The 15,911-nt window shown below is 36.7% G+C and overlaps 1 protein-coding gene across 6 annotated transcripts in view; it reads right to left on the bottom strand.

Moving 5' to 3' along the window:
- PIGN (phosphatidylinositol glycan anchor biosynthesis class N) overlaps window positions 1-15,911 on the bottom strand; it is a 149,091-nt gene that overhangs the window by 60,274 nt on the left and 72,906 nt on the right. For all 6 annotated transcript variants that reach the window (XR_009866831.1, XM_062201765.1, XM_062201763.1 and 3 more), the window contains 5 exons: window positions 12,562-12,661; window positions 12,364-12,456; window positions 11,304-11,395; window positions 9,248-9,356; window positions 6,791-6,899 (listed from right to left, as the gene is read on the bottom strand). Coding sequence is in view for 5 of the 6 variants with exons in the window: in XM_062201765.1 (XP_062057749.1) it covers window positions 6,791-6,899; window positions 9,248-9,356; window positions 11,304-11,395; window positions 12,364-12,456; window positions 12,562-12,661 (503 nt within the window). In the remaining variant the exon portion in view is untranslated. The remainder of the gene's footprint in view (window positions 1-6,790; window positions 6,900-9,247; window positions 9,357-11,303; window positions 11,396-12,363; window positions 12,457-12,561; window positions 12,662-15,911) is intronic.

Below are 15,911 nucleotides of genomic sequence, written 5' to 3' on the forward strand. Positions count from 1 at the left end.
GCATTTTTAATTAAAGTTGTATTTCATTGTTTTAATTATATTTTGGTTAAATAATGCAAAATTTCTCAGTTCAGGCCAGATCATTCTAATAAAATTAACTCTTAACTGAATCTTTTTTATCTAGTGAAATAAAATATATTACTCACGATTCAGCAACTCTTCTCTTAACTAGGCATTTATATTTTAGTTCAAAGACCCCAGAAGATGATTTTTCCTAATCCTGTACCCCTCTAAGTTTTTTCCTTGCACTGACACCTGGAATATGCCACTTGGAAAATTACAAATAGGAGAGAATGACCTCACCATGCGTGAGAGCTGTGGTAAGAACAATTTTAATAAATGAAGTAATCTTTCTTCACAGAATAAGAAAAGCAACTACCTCAGTGGAGGACACAAACTTCCCCTCTCTTTATTTTGGAAAGGGAATGTACATAGCTTCCTAACCCCCCTAGCACTCCAGAGCGTATAGATTTGGGATGGAAATTATTTACTGATTGTTTAACTATGGGGCAAATTTGTTAAGCCATCTGAAAAGTTCAGTTATCTCAAAAGAGATAATATTAAAAAGTTAAATATAATTTTGCCTATGAAATAGTCCCCAAGCACACTCTGTGGTACACAATGCTTAGTTAACTATTGTTATTACTAATCAACAGCTTGTAAGTTAAATGTAAAGAAAATTTAATTCAAAATCAAGTCCCTGCAAGATTTAAGATCATATAAATTATATGCCTATTAAAAAATATTTATTTTACTTTTTGGAAAGGTAGAGTTATGGAGAAAGATGGAGAGACAGAGAGAGAGAGAATCTTCCATACTCTGATTCACTCCCCAAATGGCCACAGCATCCAGGGCTGGGCCTGATCGAAGCAAGGAACTAGGAGCTTCATCTGATCTCCCATTTGGTATAGGGACCCAAGCACTTGGGCCATCATCTGCTGCTTTCCTAAGCCATTAAGGAGCTAGATCAGAAGTGGAGCAGCCAGGATTTGAACCAGCGCCCTTACGGCATGCCAGTGTCACAGGTGGTGGCTTTAGCGGCTATACTACAATGTCGGCCCCTATCATCCTATTTTTAATATCTTTAGACAAGCAGTTTCTGACTTTCTTCAGATGTATAGTTCTGATAAGGCATCATCATTTTATACATATTTTAGCGGGAAAAACATTTCAATATTTTTTATTTTAAGTCAGTTTAAAGGAAACTGGTTCTGTAAAATATAAACATTTTCTAACTTTGTTTTTATCTTTGTCTAAAGGATTGATAAGGTGCTAAAGGGTAAATAAGAATCCCCATTCTGAGCCACCTAAGTTACAAACTGTTTCATAAAATATTACTCATTGGTGGGACCAGTAATATAAATATTACCCTGTGGTGAAGCAGGTAAAGCCACCACCTGCACTGCTGGCATTCCACATGGGCGCCGGTTCAAGTCCCGGCAGCTCTACTTCTGATCCAACTCTCTGCTATGGCTTGGGAAAACAGTGGAAGATGGCCCTGCACCTACATGGGAGACTTTGAAGAAGCTCCTGGCTCCTGGCTTCGGATAGTGAACCAGTGGATGGAAGACTTCTCTCTCTCTTCTTCTCTCTCTGCCTCTGCCTCTCTGTAATACCACCTTTCAAAATATATAAATAAATATCACCAACAAAGATACATGTAGATTGAAAGTGAAAGGATGGAAAAAGATATTCCATGCTAACAGAAACTCTGACTTTCAAATAAATAAATAAATCTTTAAATAAAAAAAAAGATCAGTGAAATGAAGAGCTGTTTTTTTTTTTGAAAAAATAAACAAAATTGATATACCATTGGCTCAATAAATCAAAAAAAAAAAAAAAAAACAGAGGGAGAAGACCCAAATCAATAGAATCAGAGATGAAAAAGGAAATGTAATAGATACCACAGAAATAAAAAGAATCATCAGGAATCACTACAAAGAGCTGTATGCCAAAAAATTGAGAAACCTAGAAAAGCTGGATACATTCCTGGACACATACAATCTACCAAAATTGAGTCATGAAGACACAGAAAACCTAAACAGACAAATTTAATCAACATGGAGATTGAATCAATAATAAAGACCCTTCCAACAAAGACAAGGATGGGATGGCTTCACTGCTGAATGCTACCAGACATTTAAAGAAGAACTAATTTCATTTCATCTCAAGGTATTCAAAAACAATTGAAAGGGAATGAATCTTCCCAAATTCCTTTTATGAAGCCTGAATCACCTTAATTCCTAAACCACAAAAAGATACAACAGAGAAAGAGAACTATACAGAACAATATCCTTGATGAACAAGACGCAAAAATTCTTAACAAAATATTAACTAATCAAATCCAATGACACATCAGAAAGATCATTCAATTTGGAAAATTAAAAGTCAAAAATACTTGTAAACTATGCAACTGATAAAGGGTTAATACCCAGACTCTATAAAGAACACAAGAAATTCAACAAGAAAACAAACAATCCAGTTAAGAAATGTGCAAAGGACTTAAACAGGCATTTTTCAAGAAAGGAAATTCAAATGGCCAAGAGACACAGGAAAAAATGCTCAGGACCACTAGCCATCAGGGAAATAAGTGACTCCCAAAAAGACAGATATCATTTGTTTTCCCTGATCTGGGGTAACTAATAGAGTACCTAAAATGTAATGTATTGGAATGAAATAGACATTTTGAGATTTGATGACTGTTTACAGACCTTGTATCTTCTGTTGAGGAACAGTGTTTTTTTCTTCATACTCTGTGTTGAACTCTTTTAATTAGTGTAAGGTTAACTTTATGATCATTAAGTAAACTGAAAGTGATCTTTGTAAAAATTAAGAGTTGGGGAGCTGGCACTGTGGCGTAGTGGGTAAAGCCACTGCCTAGCAGTGCTGGCATCCCATATGGGTGCTGGTTTGAGTCCCGGCTGCTCCACTTCTGATCCAGCTCTCTGCTATGACCTGAGAAAGCAGTAGAAGATGGCCCAAGTCCTTGGGCCCCTGGACTCCCATGGGAGACCCTGAAGAATCTCCTGTCTCCTGGCTTTGGATCGGCACAGCTCCAGCCATTACAGCCAATTGAGGACTGAACCAGTGGATGGAAGACCTCTCTCTCTCTCTCTCTCTCTCTGCCTTTCCTTCTCTCTCTGTATAACTCTTATAAATAAATAAATCTTTTAAAAAATTAAGAGTGGGAATGGGAGAGGAAGTAGGAAGAAGGTTTGGAGTGTGGGTGGAAGGAAGAGAAATATCACTGTGTTCCTAAATCTGTATATATGAAAAAAAATGAAACTTATATAATCTAAATAAAATTAAAATTAAAAAAGGAAAAAAAATGTTATAAACATACTGAAAACCCCAATAAGGAAGAAGCATGGATGTAAAGGTTGCTTTTTTGTAATTCTTACAATGTACCATATCCTGATCTTCTTAGAAGCTTTAAAAATGAGATACAGTGATAAATACACAAAGCCTATTTTCAGTATTTTACTTCATTATGGATTATTCTTTGGTAGGTCAGAAAACTAAGGAGTTGAGCAAGACTACACTACAAAGAAGCGAAGCTATGCTGTAGGTGACACCTGGGTAATTATGTACTACTTATGTGCCCCTGATCTCTGATATATTATGTCCCATATATTGTTTATTTGCTGACATGTGCTACATATGACTACATATTTATGAAGCTATATGGTGGAATAGAAAGACTTCCTTTAAATATTACATCTCATATTCATAATTTTTGGGTTTTCTATAGACTTGAAAACATGCCATATGATCATCATGTACAGCCACCTAACAGGAACGTTGGTCCCTCTGTTCCCATATAATTAAACTACAAGAGGGCAGAGACTTGATCTCTGTACTCATCTCAGTGAACAGGGTAATGCCAGAGCATAGTATTCATTGAACACAATTTTGCAAAATGAAGAAGCAGTCATTGATACTATTCCTGCAGAATGAATGTAAACAGTAATTTTATTAAGATAATTTAAAAAGGATAGTGGCCTACAGAATTTCCATAATGAAATGAAGCTTCTATAGTAGAAATAAACTTTTACACACACACACATACACACACACATACATGGGGGTCTTAAAAAGTTCTTGGAAAATGAGTATTATGAAAAAAATGATGCATGGATTTAAAATTTTGTATCAAAATAAAATTATCTTTCAAGTTCATTTTCCTTGAAACTTCTTCTTTTAAAAAAATATTTCTTTGAGAGGTACAGTTATAGAGAGAGAGAAGGGGAGAGAAAGGGAGAGACAAGAGAGAAAGATAGAGAGGGAGATCTTCCATCTGCTGGTTCACTCACTAAATGGCTGCAATGGCCAGAACTGGGCCAAACCAAAGCCAGGACCCAGGAGCTTCATCCAGGTCTCCCATGTGAGTGGCAGGGGCCCAAGGACTTAGGCCATACTCCACAGCTTTCCTAGGAACATTAACAGGGAGTTGGGTTGTGAGTAGACAGCCAGAACTTGAACCAATGCCCAAACAGGATGCCGGAATCACAGGCGGTGGCTTTACTGGCTGTGCCTTGATGCCATCTGCTCCATGAACATTTGGGAGTACCCTCATATATTAAATAGTATCAGTTATTTTTCAATAACTTACACTTACACAGTGACCATGGATTTTGCAAAATGAACAAACAAAACTTTAGGACATATATGTCTGATTCCTGTTTTTTTTTTTTTTTTAATTTATTTGACAGAGTTAGACAGTGAGAGAGAGAGACAGAGAGAGAAAGGCTTCCTTCCGTTGGTTCACCACCACCCCACCCCACCCGCCCCAAATGGCTGCTATGGCTGGAGCTACGCCGATCCGAAGCCAGGAACCAGGTGCTTCCTCCTGGTCTCCCATGTGAGTACAGGGTCCCAAACACTTGGGCCATCCTCCACTGCCCTCCTGGGCCACAGCAGAGAGCTGGACTGAAAGAGGAGCAGCTGGGACTAGAACCCAGCGCCCATATGGGATGCCGGCACTACAGGTGGAGGATTAACCAAATGAGCCACAGCACCGGCCATGCTGTTATATTTAAGCCTCTACTTAGGCTTCAAGTGTGATCTAAAAAAAACCACTCCTAAGTCTTTGTTTTTTTATAATTTTTTTTAATTTTTTTTTTTTATTTTTGACAGGCAGAGTGGACAGTGAGAGAGAGAGACAAAGAGAAAGGTCTTCCTTTGCCGTTGGTTCACCCTCCAATGGCCGCTGCGGCTGGCGCGCTGCGGCCGGCGCACCATGCTGATCCGAAGCCAGGAGCCAGGTGCTTCTCCGGGTCTCCCATGGGGTGCAGGGCCCAAGCACTTGGGCCATCCTCCACTGCACTCCCAGGCCATAGCAGAGAGCTGGCCTGGAAGAGGGGCAACTGGGACAGAATCCGGCACCCCAACCGGGACTAGAACCCCGTGTGCCGGTGCCACAAGGCGGAGGATTAGCCTGTTGAGCCACGGCGCCGGCAAGTCTTAATCTTTTTAAGATGAGGTTCCTTTTTTGATGATGAACAATAAAATTGTTTAGAGAAAAAGTAAAAATTGCATGTCAAATAATTTTCAGGAATAACAAACTTTAAAATGAAAAACTTGGACTTAAAGCTTGATTTTGTCTTCTAAGTAAAAGGGAAAATCTAGGTCCTTTAAATTACATATGAGTATGTTTCCTTTATACATATGTCCTACAATTCTTAAGTAAGAGCACTTAATCAGGGTGGGGATGGGGGTGGGCATTTGACCTAGAAGTTAAGATGCCCCCATTCCATATGAGTTTGAGTCCCAGCATAGGCTCCTGACACTAGCTTCCTGCTAATGATGACCTAGAAGGCAGCAGTGACGTCTCAGTTAATTGGGTTCCTGCCACTCACATGGGAGACCTCAATTGAATTCTTGCCTCCCAGCTTTGGTCTGGTTCATTGTGGGCCATTGTGGGACTTGGAAGAAGGGAGCTCTTTCTCTTTGTCTCTCTATCTCTTTGTCTCTCAAAGAAAGTTTTTAGACTTGTAATAGGTATTATGTGTGGGAGGCTACTAATCAAGATTATTTTCACAAAGGGAAATACAGATAAAATTGAACTATTTCTTACTTGCTGTGTAAGAAATGAGAATTTATAAATTATATGAAAATTAAGGCCGGCGCCGTGGCTTAACAGGCCAATCCTCTGCCTTGCGGCACCAGCACACCGGGTTCTAGTCCCGGTCAGGGCGTCGGATTCTGTCCCGGTTGCCCCTCTTCCACTCCAGCTCTCTGCTGTGGCCTGGGAGTGCAGTGGAGGATGGCCCAAGTCCTTGGGCCCTGCACCCGCAGGAGAAGCACCTGGCTCCTGGCTTCGGATCAGCATGATGAGCCAGCCGCAGCGGCCATTGGAGGGTGAACCAACGGCAAAAAGGAACACCTTTCTCTCTGTCTCTCTCTCACTATCCACTCTGCTTGTCAAAAAAAATAAAAAATTAATTAATTAATTAACAACTGTTTAAAAAATTTTATTTAAAAAAAAAAAGAAAATTAAGAATAAAATACTCTTCATAAAACCTCCCTTGCTTCTGGAATCACTAAGCAGATTTTTATCAGATATTAATAAACACATGTACTTCTTATCAGATAGTACATATTCTATTGATTAAATGACTGCTTTACAAGCATTCTAAATTTATTAAATTCCAGCAAGAGAAATGGATACCTGGTTACTGTTATTTCCTGCAACAAAAAATTCTTCCAATAACAATAATACAAACATAAATGGATCATTTTAAGATAATAGATTTGATATAAAAATTGTTTGGTTTATGTGGTTGCTTACCTAACACTGCCCAACTCAAAAGCTGATTCATTAGAGGTAGTCCTTGTTTCCTGCGTAGACTGCTATTGGTGCTGTATACAACATACATGGACAGCACTGTGCTCAGAATCTGAAAACGAACATCAAACAGGTAAATTTACAGACAACATACTAGCAAGAATACTTAGAGAGGTTCTGGGGACAATTAGAATCTGGCCAAAATGCTATTGAAATTAGACCATCTCAGCTTCCTATGGCCAAGACTGAGTTAATACTCCTGAACTAAGCAAAGCTGAACTTTGCAAACATGAAATGGGGCATTTTATACTTTGGCATACATTACCATACTGTTTCTAAATGGAAGTGCTTGTTCCAAATATTGACGTTTTCCTAAATCATGGAAACGAAGAGCGTGAAATGTATATAGCATAGTATAAATGGTTGTGCTTTTGACCCCACAATAATGTCCATTAGTTCATTCAACATACTTTTCTAGCCTAATTATTTACCTGGTTCTGGAAATACAAGGAATAAATAGTCTTCAGAGTACATTTATAAACTAATGAAGCTTCAAACTACAGTGTGTAGGCTGCTGGTCTGTTTTTATAAATACTGCTGTTTTAATATATGTTGTCAGTCTTTGCATGACACAATGATAGAGTTGAAAACCTGTAACAGACTCAATTATTATCCGGCCCCTTAGAAAAATGTCTGTTAAGCTGGTGCCATGGCTCACTAGGCTAATCCTCCGCCTGCGGCGCCGGCACACCAGGTTCTAGTCCCGGTCAAGATGCCGGATTCTGTCCTGGTTGCTCCTCTTCCAGTCCAGCTCTCTGCTGTGGCCCGGGAAGGCAGTAGAGGATGGCCCAAGTGCTTGGGCCCTGCACCCACATGGGAAACTAGGAGGAAGCACCTGGCTCCTGGCTTCGGATTGGTGCAGCACGCCGGCCATAGCGGCCATTTGGGGGGTGAACCAACGGAACGAAGACCTTTCTCTCTGTCTTTCTCTCACTGTCTAACTCTGCCTGTCAAAAAAAAAAAAAAAAGTCTGTTAAGTCCTTACCACTGGATTAACTGTCATTTTAAGAAGTTAGCTAACTATGAATATGAACAGAGAAGCTGTTTTAGAGATCAGATTACCAGTCTCATCACCAAATCCTGGAGATATATTTAATTTACTTTCACATTTTCAGTGAATTAAGATGCAAAAATGTTTTTAATAAAGCTATGACACAATCCTAGAACCCTTTCAACTGTATAAAACATCCTGATTTCAGAGATGTTAAAATGCTAAAAAAAATGTATAGTTTGGAATCAATCTAATATGACAAGCAGTACAGGAATTCATGCAAATTGAAAAGCTAATGTAAAAAAGAATTTTGTAACTGAATTACCTAATACTCTAGGGTATTTTTAGCAACGCATATAAGAACTTTGGCATGGCATTCTTTGCTCCTCTACAGTGAGATTCAGAAATATTCCTTCTGTCAAAGAATTTATTATTAAAGGTGAATTCTGTCAAAATGACTATGGCTTTAGTGAAAAGCCCATCAGTGTACCATTTAAAATGAAACACATGTTCCAAAGGCTTGACAGTATCTTTGACAAAATATTTTTCCCTTTTTATAAGTTCTCTATTGCTCTCCAGGAATGAATTTAACTGTGATATCATCTTTTGAGAGTGGTATATTTTTATTTCAGAGTGTTCTTAGAAATACTTTCCATTACTCAGTTTTGTTCTGAGGAAATATTTTGAAAACACTCATATTTCAAGTTTAGTCAGTGTTCTAGATGTGGTTATTTATTTATTCATTCATTTAAAAGAAAAATCTATTTCCAACCTTATCTACAAAAAATGTTATCATTTCAGAAAATATTACATAACCTCTAATTCTTGCACTCTTATTAGATATTATCTCTACTCTACATATATAAAGCAAAAAAAAAAAGTTAAATTACTGAACATAATGCCTCTAGTATGTGGTATAACTGGGAATCAGTTCAATTTTGAAACATTAGGTTCAAAGTCCTTTTCATTACACCAAAGCCCCCAACCATGCTGAAGTTTATTTTCTCCTAGGGCATCATCGGAAGTCTTAAATTGGCTCTTCTTCATATACACATACCCCAGGCTGCTACCATTTCAAAGAAGTTTGCTTTCCCTGACCTCAAAGAGGAAAATACAGAATCTAGGCCAGAGGAAGCCCTCTTCAAGCTTCACTTTTCGGTCAGCATCAATGCCTCTTATGTCACTTTGACCTCTGCCCTTAAGTTATCCCTGACTCACTTCTTGCTGAGGTTTCAGCTATTTCACACCTTTTAGAGAACACATTTTCATTACCCTGAACAGAAAGCTTTCTTCTCAGCTGAGAGATACTGAGCCACATAAACACAAAGGCCTGTTAAGGACATAATTAAATACAACTCTAAGTGCATTTTGGCATATCATTAGTATAACAGTATTAATCTGTAACTGACCTGTAAGAGATGTACCAATAGCTCTTCCTTTGCAAAACTACCTTTTCTTTTTATGAGAGATGGTACAGCAAACAGGGACAGCAGAAGAACCAGCAAGCCTGCACCCATTCTGTTTCAAAATACAATCCATAATTTAAAATTCTCTTAAGATATCTACTGAACACATCATGACAACATAAGACATTTTACTTTAATATAGAAACATCCCTGGCACTTTGTTTAACAAAAATAAAGCAGCAAATGGATAAAGGAAATAATACAAATCTTAAGATAAAGGTACTGTATGTAAAGGTTATTTGTAACCTTTCCCCACAATTTTTTTTAAGTATCTAACCTATTTCTATAATTTGCTTTCTTAGCAACTACTGTCATTCTCAGCTTGTAGAGCAAATTTACAGAAAACATAAGAAATAGCTAAGCAAATATACTATCAATATTATAACACATTTTGTAGCTATGAGCACTTACTCATATACAAAGGATCTACATTAATAATCCATGTTATTTCTAGCAAGAAAACAGTTCCTTCCTATCATTGATTTTGGTGCTTTCTTCAGTTGCCCTGTCTAGAAAAAGGAAAGGATGGTGGTCACAGGGTAACATGAGGGTGAGGCATTTGTATAGTAAAGAAAAAAACAAATGTGTCATACTTTTCAAGAACACCAAGTACAGTATGGTTCCTGAAGTCAAAGGTAACACATAACGAGGAAATGGCACACCATTTTTGAGTTTTATTTCTCACATCCTGAAAAATGTGAATAATGTAGGACAACTGAAATTAACTTAGGGACAGAGTCTAGAGGTCAAATATATTAGAACTTAGAGAAAATGATTGGTTTAGGTGAAATAAGAAGAGTGCAAAGCATGAATGCCCAGGAAAATGCTTGGCTTTTGCTTGTTCTGGGTTCTTCAAATGTACTCTTAGAGAATCAGAAGGAAAAAAAGTATACATTCAACATGGATTATCCTTAAAACTTAGGAAAATTAGCCATGTTGAATCAAAATACTTTGTTTCTTGAGTTTGCATTTTAACTCACTGACAAAAATTATTTTAGAGCACAGGAATAACAGGAACATTACAGTTATGTTATACAAAGTTTTGCTTTTTTGTTTAATTTCCTCTTCTTAAATGTTTCATATATCTGCTTTTGTAATTTTCTACAGAAGTAAGATGCTATGAGATATCAAATGGAGGACAGAAATTTCTCCATGTATCAGGAATCCAAATAGATAATTACAAATACAGCCAGCAGAAACATAACGGAAACTGAAAATTACCGAGCAATGTAAATTACACATGAAGGGAAGCAACATAATTTTTAAAAATGCAAGATTGATTTTTATATTTTAACAGATTTATTTGTTTCTTTCATTCTTCTTTAATAGGATATGCAAGCAGTAAATTTCTATGGAGACAATTTAAATAATTTCTTTTCCTTTTAGCATATGATAAATTCTGCTTAACTATGTCAAGGCCTATTGAGCAGGACTACTAGAGATAGATGAAGGAAAAGTGATTATAGAAGCGCTCACTTCAGAACTATTTGAAGCAAAAAATAAATGAAAGTATTTGAACTCAAAGGGTACATAGAGTTTCCACCTATGGAGAGCTTTCCATTCGAATTAGAAGAATATTTTATTTTTCTAAGACAGTTTAGTGTTGACATGCTCAAAGGCACAGGCAAGGATAATATAATGGCTTTTAGATATTCTTGCTTTGGCAACAAAATATTTTTTTCACATGAAACTAAAACTTTTACCAATTTCCCAATGTATTTAAGATAGAAAAATCTTCTAGTTTTTTTTTTTTTTAATTTGTTTTCATTTTCAGTCATCATTGTAGAACACAATTTCATTGTGAAGCCCAATAAGCATCTCTAAGGGAGCATTAATGACTCTCAGATCCCAAGGCAAAATCATGATTAATGGGTTGGTACTAGTGTTTCAATTTCTAGTTTGTTCATATCATTTTAGACTCATGATCATATAGTTCAAATTTCACAGCATTGATTGAAAAAAAAGTTGTACTGAAAATAAAATTAAAGATTGTCCATACACTAGAGAGATGTCTGGCGTCCGACCTACAACAGGCATCAGTGGGAACACCGCCAGGAGCAAAGAAAAGAGAGTCCAACTCAGTGAAGTGATCTAAAACCAAGAACAAAGTCATCTTTAAAAAAATATGGTGCAGAAAACTGTCTTCAGTGTTTCAATCATGTTCCTTTCCTAAAACAAAATGCAAATCTCACAGCTGTTTATTTTAAAAAGGAATAGAACAGTAGATGTATAGGTGCTATATTAGGCCCAGCATGCACATTATCTCTAATTCTCAGTAATCTCAAGAGGTAGCTTTTATTATTCACAATATTTCAGATGAGGAAATTGAGCTCAGAGAAGTTAAAATAAGTATACCAGGGTTATAATAAATGAAATAACCAGGATTTAAAGTCAACGCTGATATTTCAAAGCAAGTGCTTCATTCAATTTTTGTTATAGCAAAATTGATGATGCCATCTATAAGAAAACTGGTCTACAATAATAATCAAATAATTAAGTTCAGAAGGGAAATAAATGAAACTAATGTGATTTTATTAAGACAAAAATGATCAATAATCATGCTAGAGATTTTTAAATTGTCATAGGGTAGAGAAAGAATCAAAGAACAAACATGAGAGTATTTTTTATAAATTTATAATTTATAATTTTTTTGTAATTCTTTACCTGAGAAAGAACATCAAGAGTAATTATATTCTAGAATAATCTATCACAAATATATACTTTTCTAGATAAAAACTGAGTGGCTCAGGAAATTTCTTTGCCTTATCCATCATCTAGAAATCTAAGCTAAAGGAATCCAAGAAGTGTTTCAGAAAAGGATGTTATCAGTCCTTTAATAATAATTTCAATTATCACATAACTAACTCATTTTCATGTGACACGCTAGATGAATCACTGAAACCTTAAAAGTAATGTCAGTTCTCCTTCAAAATGCCAAATTTTTTTTTTTAAATGCAAGGTCATATCCTACTCTTTAAAGATAAGCAATTCCTCAAGTTAAACTCATATCAAAACAAAGTAATTACTAATCTGTTATAGGTCAAAAAGAATATTTATACCTTTGCTTGAGTCCACAGTTTAGTAAGAAACGGCCAACCCGCAAACACAATAAGTCCAGCTGTAAGCATATAGCGGTAGAAAAAACTGAGAACCTGGTAAGATATTCCAAAGAAGAAATGAAAATGAGGTCATTTAACAGTACTTACAGATAGATGGAAGAAATCTGAAAAATGTTGTAATCTGATAATTTTACTTACTAATACTTCAATTCCCACAGTAAAGACCAACAGGTATCCAACAAAATGGCTCAGAGGAAAGGTCAACAGGGATGCAACAAGGTCCTGAATAACTTGAAATCTGTTTTAAAAAATTATTTAGAAAAATACTTTAAAGATTAGATTATATATAGTAAATATAAAAACCTTATAAAAGCTAAAAAATTAGGCAATACTTATTTTTATAAATTTTCAATTTATAGATTATTCAAAAACTAAGAGAAATTAACAGATTTGTTTTAATAGCTTTAACTTAACTGCTTTTTAAAAATCTATTTATTTTAGGGGCCAGTGCCACAGCTCACTAGGCTAATCCTCCGCCTGCAGTGCCGGCACACCAGGTTCTAGTCCCGGTCAAGATGCCGGATTCTGTCCTGGTTGCTCCTCTTCCAGTCCAGCTCTCTGCTGTGGTCCAGGAGTGCAGTGGAAGATGGTCCAAGTGCTTGGGCCCCACACCCGCATGGGAGACCAGGAGGAAGTACCTGGCTCCTGACTTCGGATCAGCACGGTGCGCCAGCCACAACGCGCGGGCCATAGCAGCCACTTGGGGGGGTGAACCAAAGGAAAAAGGAAGACCTTTCTCTCTGTCTCTGTCTCTCTCTCACTGTCTAACTCTGCCTGTCAAAAAATGGATTTTATGAATTTATTTGAATATAACAAAAGTTTACTTGGTTTTTGTAAACATTTATAACAATAAATGAGTCTTATTTGATCCTATTTTACTCATAGTTACATATAATTGCAGATAGAATATCAGAGATAAAATATGCATACAATGACTCCAAATGTATTCAAACTGAATTTTTTTAAAAAATATCACCTAGTTTACCTTAAATTAAAATCTCAACTTTTTTAATTAAACAAAAGAAGGTTTTCTTAATCTAGCTAGGAAAATCTTAACTGCACTTTTTAGCTGAGCTAAATAACCTTTTCCAAACCCAATTTAAGATGTCACTAATTATACATTAATTGTAATTAAGTGTGAACTCATAACCATCAAAAATGTATTACATACTTGAGTACTTTTATGCTTCATCACTGGGAAAAAATTAGCATTTATGGTGTATTATTAAGTAGGTAATTATAAAAGGTCAGTATCATTTGGTTTAGGATCTTTTTTCTGACTAAAAACAACGGCTGCAGAATGTTATTGAAACTATTAAGGTGCCACATGGGAAAGCAAACTAACAGCAGACAGACACAAGGAGAATTTTTCTTTTATTCTCAACAGTGAATGAGCAGAGAAGAACAAGAGACGATTTTATAAAATCATTTGAAAGATTTTTTTTCTAGTAAAAGAGTGCACTTTTACATTTTAGGTTCTTTATAATCGATTAAAAAGATGCCAATCCATTTTAGTATTTTTTTGTTCTAGTACTAGTGGTTGAACTCTGTAATTAACACACAATTATTCTTAGGTGTTTAAATTTTAACTGAAAAGTGATCCCTGTTAAATATAAGAGTGGGAAAAAGAGAGAGAGGAGATGTACAATTTGGGATATGCTCAATTGGACTTGCCCCAAATGGTGGAGTTAGAAACATGCCAGGGGATTCCAATACAATCCCATCAAGGTGGCATGTACCTATGCCATCTCACTAGTCCAAGTGATCATCTTCAGTTCACAATTGATCACACTGATAGGTCTAAGAGTCAAAGGGACCACACAAACAAGACTAGTGTCTGCTAATATTAACTGATAGAATAAAAAAGGGAGAGAACGATCCAACATGGGAAGTCCTAAGTAGCACTCTGGCCTCAGAATCAGCCCTTAAGGCATTCGGATATGGCTCAAGAACCCATGAGAGTATTTTAGGCATGGAAAGCCGAGACACTCTGGAAAAAAAAAAAAAAAAGAAGACCTAAATGAAAGATCTCTGCGAGTGAGATCCCAGTGGAAAGAATGGGCCATCAAAGAAGGAAGTACCTTTCTCTGAAGGGAGGAGAGAACTTCCACTTTGACTATGACTCTGTCGGAATAAGATCGAAGTCGGCAAACCCTAAAGGCTTCCATAGCCTCGGCACTCATGACTAGAGCCTAGGGAGATTACTGACGCCATAAACAAGAGTGTCAAATTGTTAAATCAACATCAAGAGTCACTGTGTACTTACTTCTCATGTGGGATCTGTCCTTAATGTGTTGTCCAATGTGAAGTAATGCTATAACTAGTACTGAAACAGTATTTTTACACTTTGTGTTTCTGTGTGGGTGCAAACTGATGAAATCTTTACTTAGTATATACTGAATCAATCTTCTATATATAAAGATAATTGAAAATGAAAAAAAACTTGGTGTTAAATTGGAAATTGCATAGAAAATTAATCAATTTTTTTTTTTTTGACAGGCAGAGTGGATAGCGAGAGAGAGAGACAGAGAGAAAGGTCTTCCTTTGCCATTGGTTCACCCTCCAATGGCTGCTGTGGCCAGCGCATCTTGCTGATCCAAAGCCAGGAGCCAGGTGCTTCTCCTGGTCTCCCATGCGGGTGCAGGGCCCAAGCACTTGGGCCATAACAGAGAGCTGGCCTGGAAGAGGGGCAACCGGGACAGAATCCGGCGCCCCAACCAGGACTAGAACCCGGTGTGGTTTGGAGGTTTGGAGAAGGACAGAGGCATCTTAGTACAGGAAGCTTATAGAACCCCTAATAAACATGACCAAAAGAGATCCTCACCACGACACATTGTAATCAAACTCACCACAGTGAAACATAAAGAAAAGATTCTAAAAGGTGCAAGAGAGAAACGTCAGATTACTCTTAGAGGATCTCCAATTAGACTCACAGCAGACTTCTCATCAGAAACCCTACAAGCTAGAAGGGAATGGCGAGATATAGCCCAGGTACTAAGAGAGAAAAACTGCCAGCCCAGGATATTATATCCTGCAAAGCTCTCATTTGTGAATGAAGGTGAAATTAAGACTTTTCATAGCAAACAGAAACTGAAAGAATTTGTTGCCACTCGTCCAGCCCTGCAAAAGATGCTTAAAGATGTGTTACACACAGAAACACAGAAACATGGTCACCAATATGAAAGAAGGTAAAGGAAGGAAACCTCACAGCAAAAGATCACAGGAAGCTCAATTTCTCTTAAACTCTGATGCTCTGTTAAAGCAATGTGTTAAAGTAATCTAAAAACAAAAAGCAATTCAAATCAATTGGCAATCTACAAAAAGAGTTAAAGATTTTAAAAGCTATTATTAAAATTGCTATATTGGTCTATTATGCTATGTTAAATGTGTGTACATATTGTATGTCCTCATAGGAAATTTTATTAAGAGTTTTATTTTAAATGGCTTATAGATAAGATTGTCCATAAATTTAAGCTGCTAAATTCAAT

The sequence above is a fragment of the Lepus europaeus genome, chromosome 9, assembly GCF_033115175.1.
Source record: "Lepus europaeus isolate LE1 chromosome 9, mLepTim1.pri, whole genome shotgun sequence".
Lineage (NCBI taxonomy): Eukaryota > Metazoa > Chordata > Mammalia > Lagomorpha > Leporidae > Lepus > Lepus europaeus.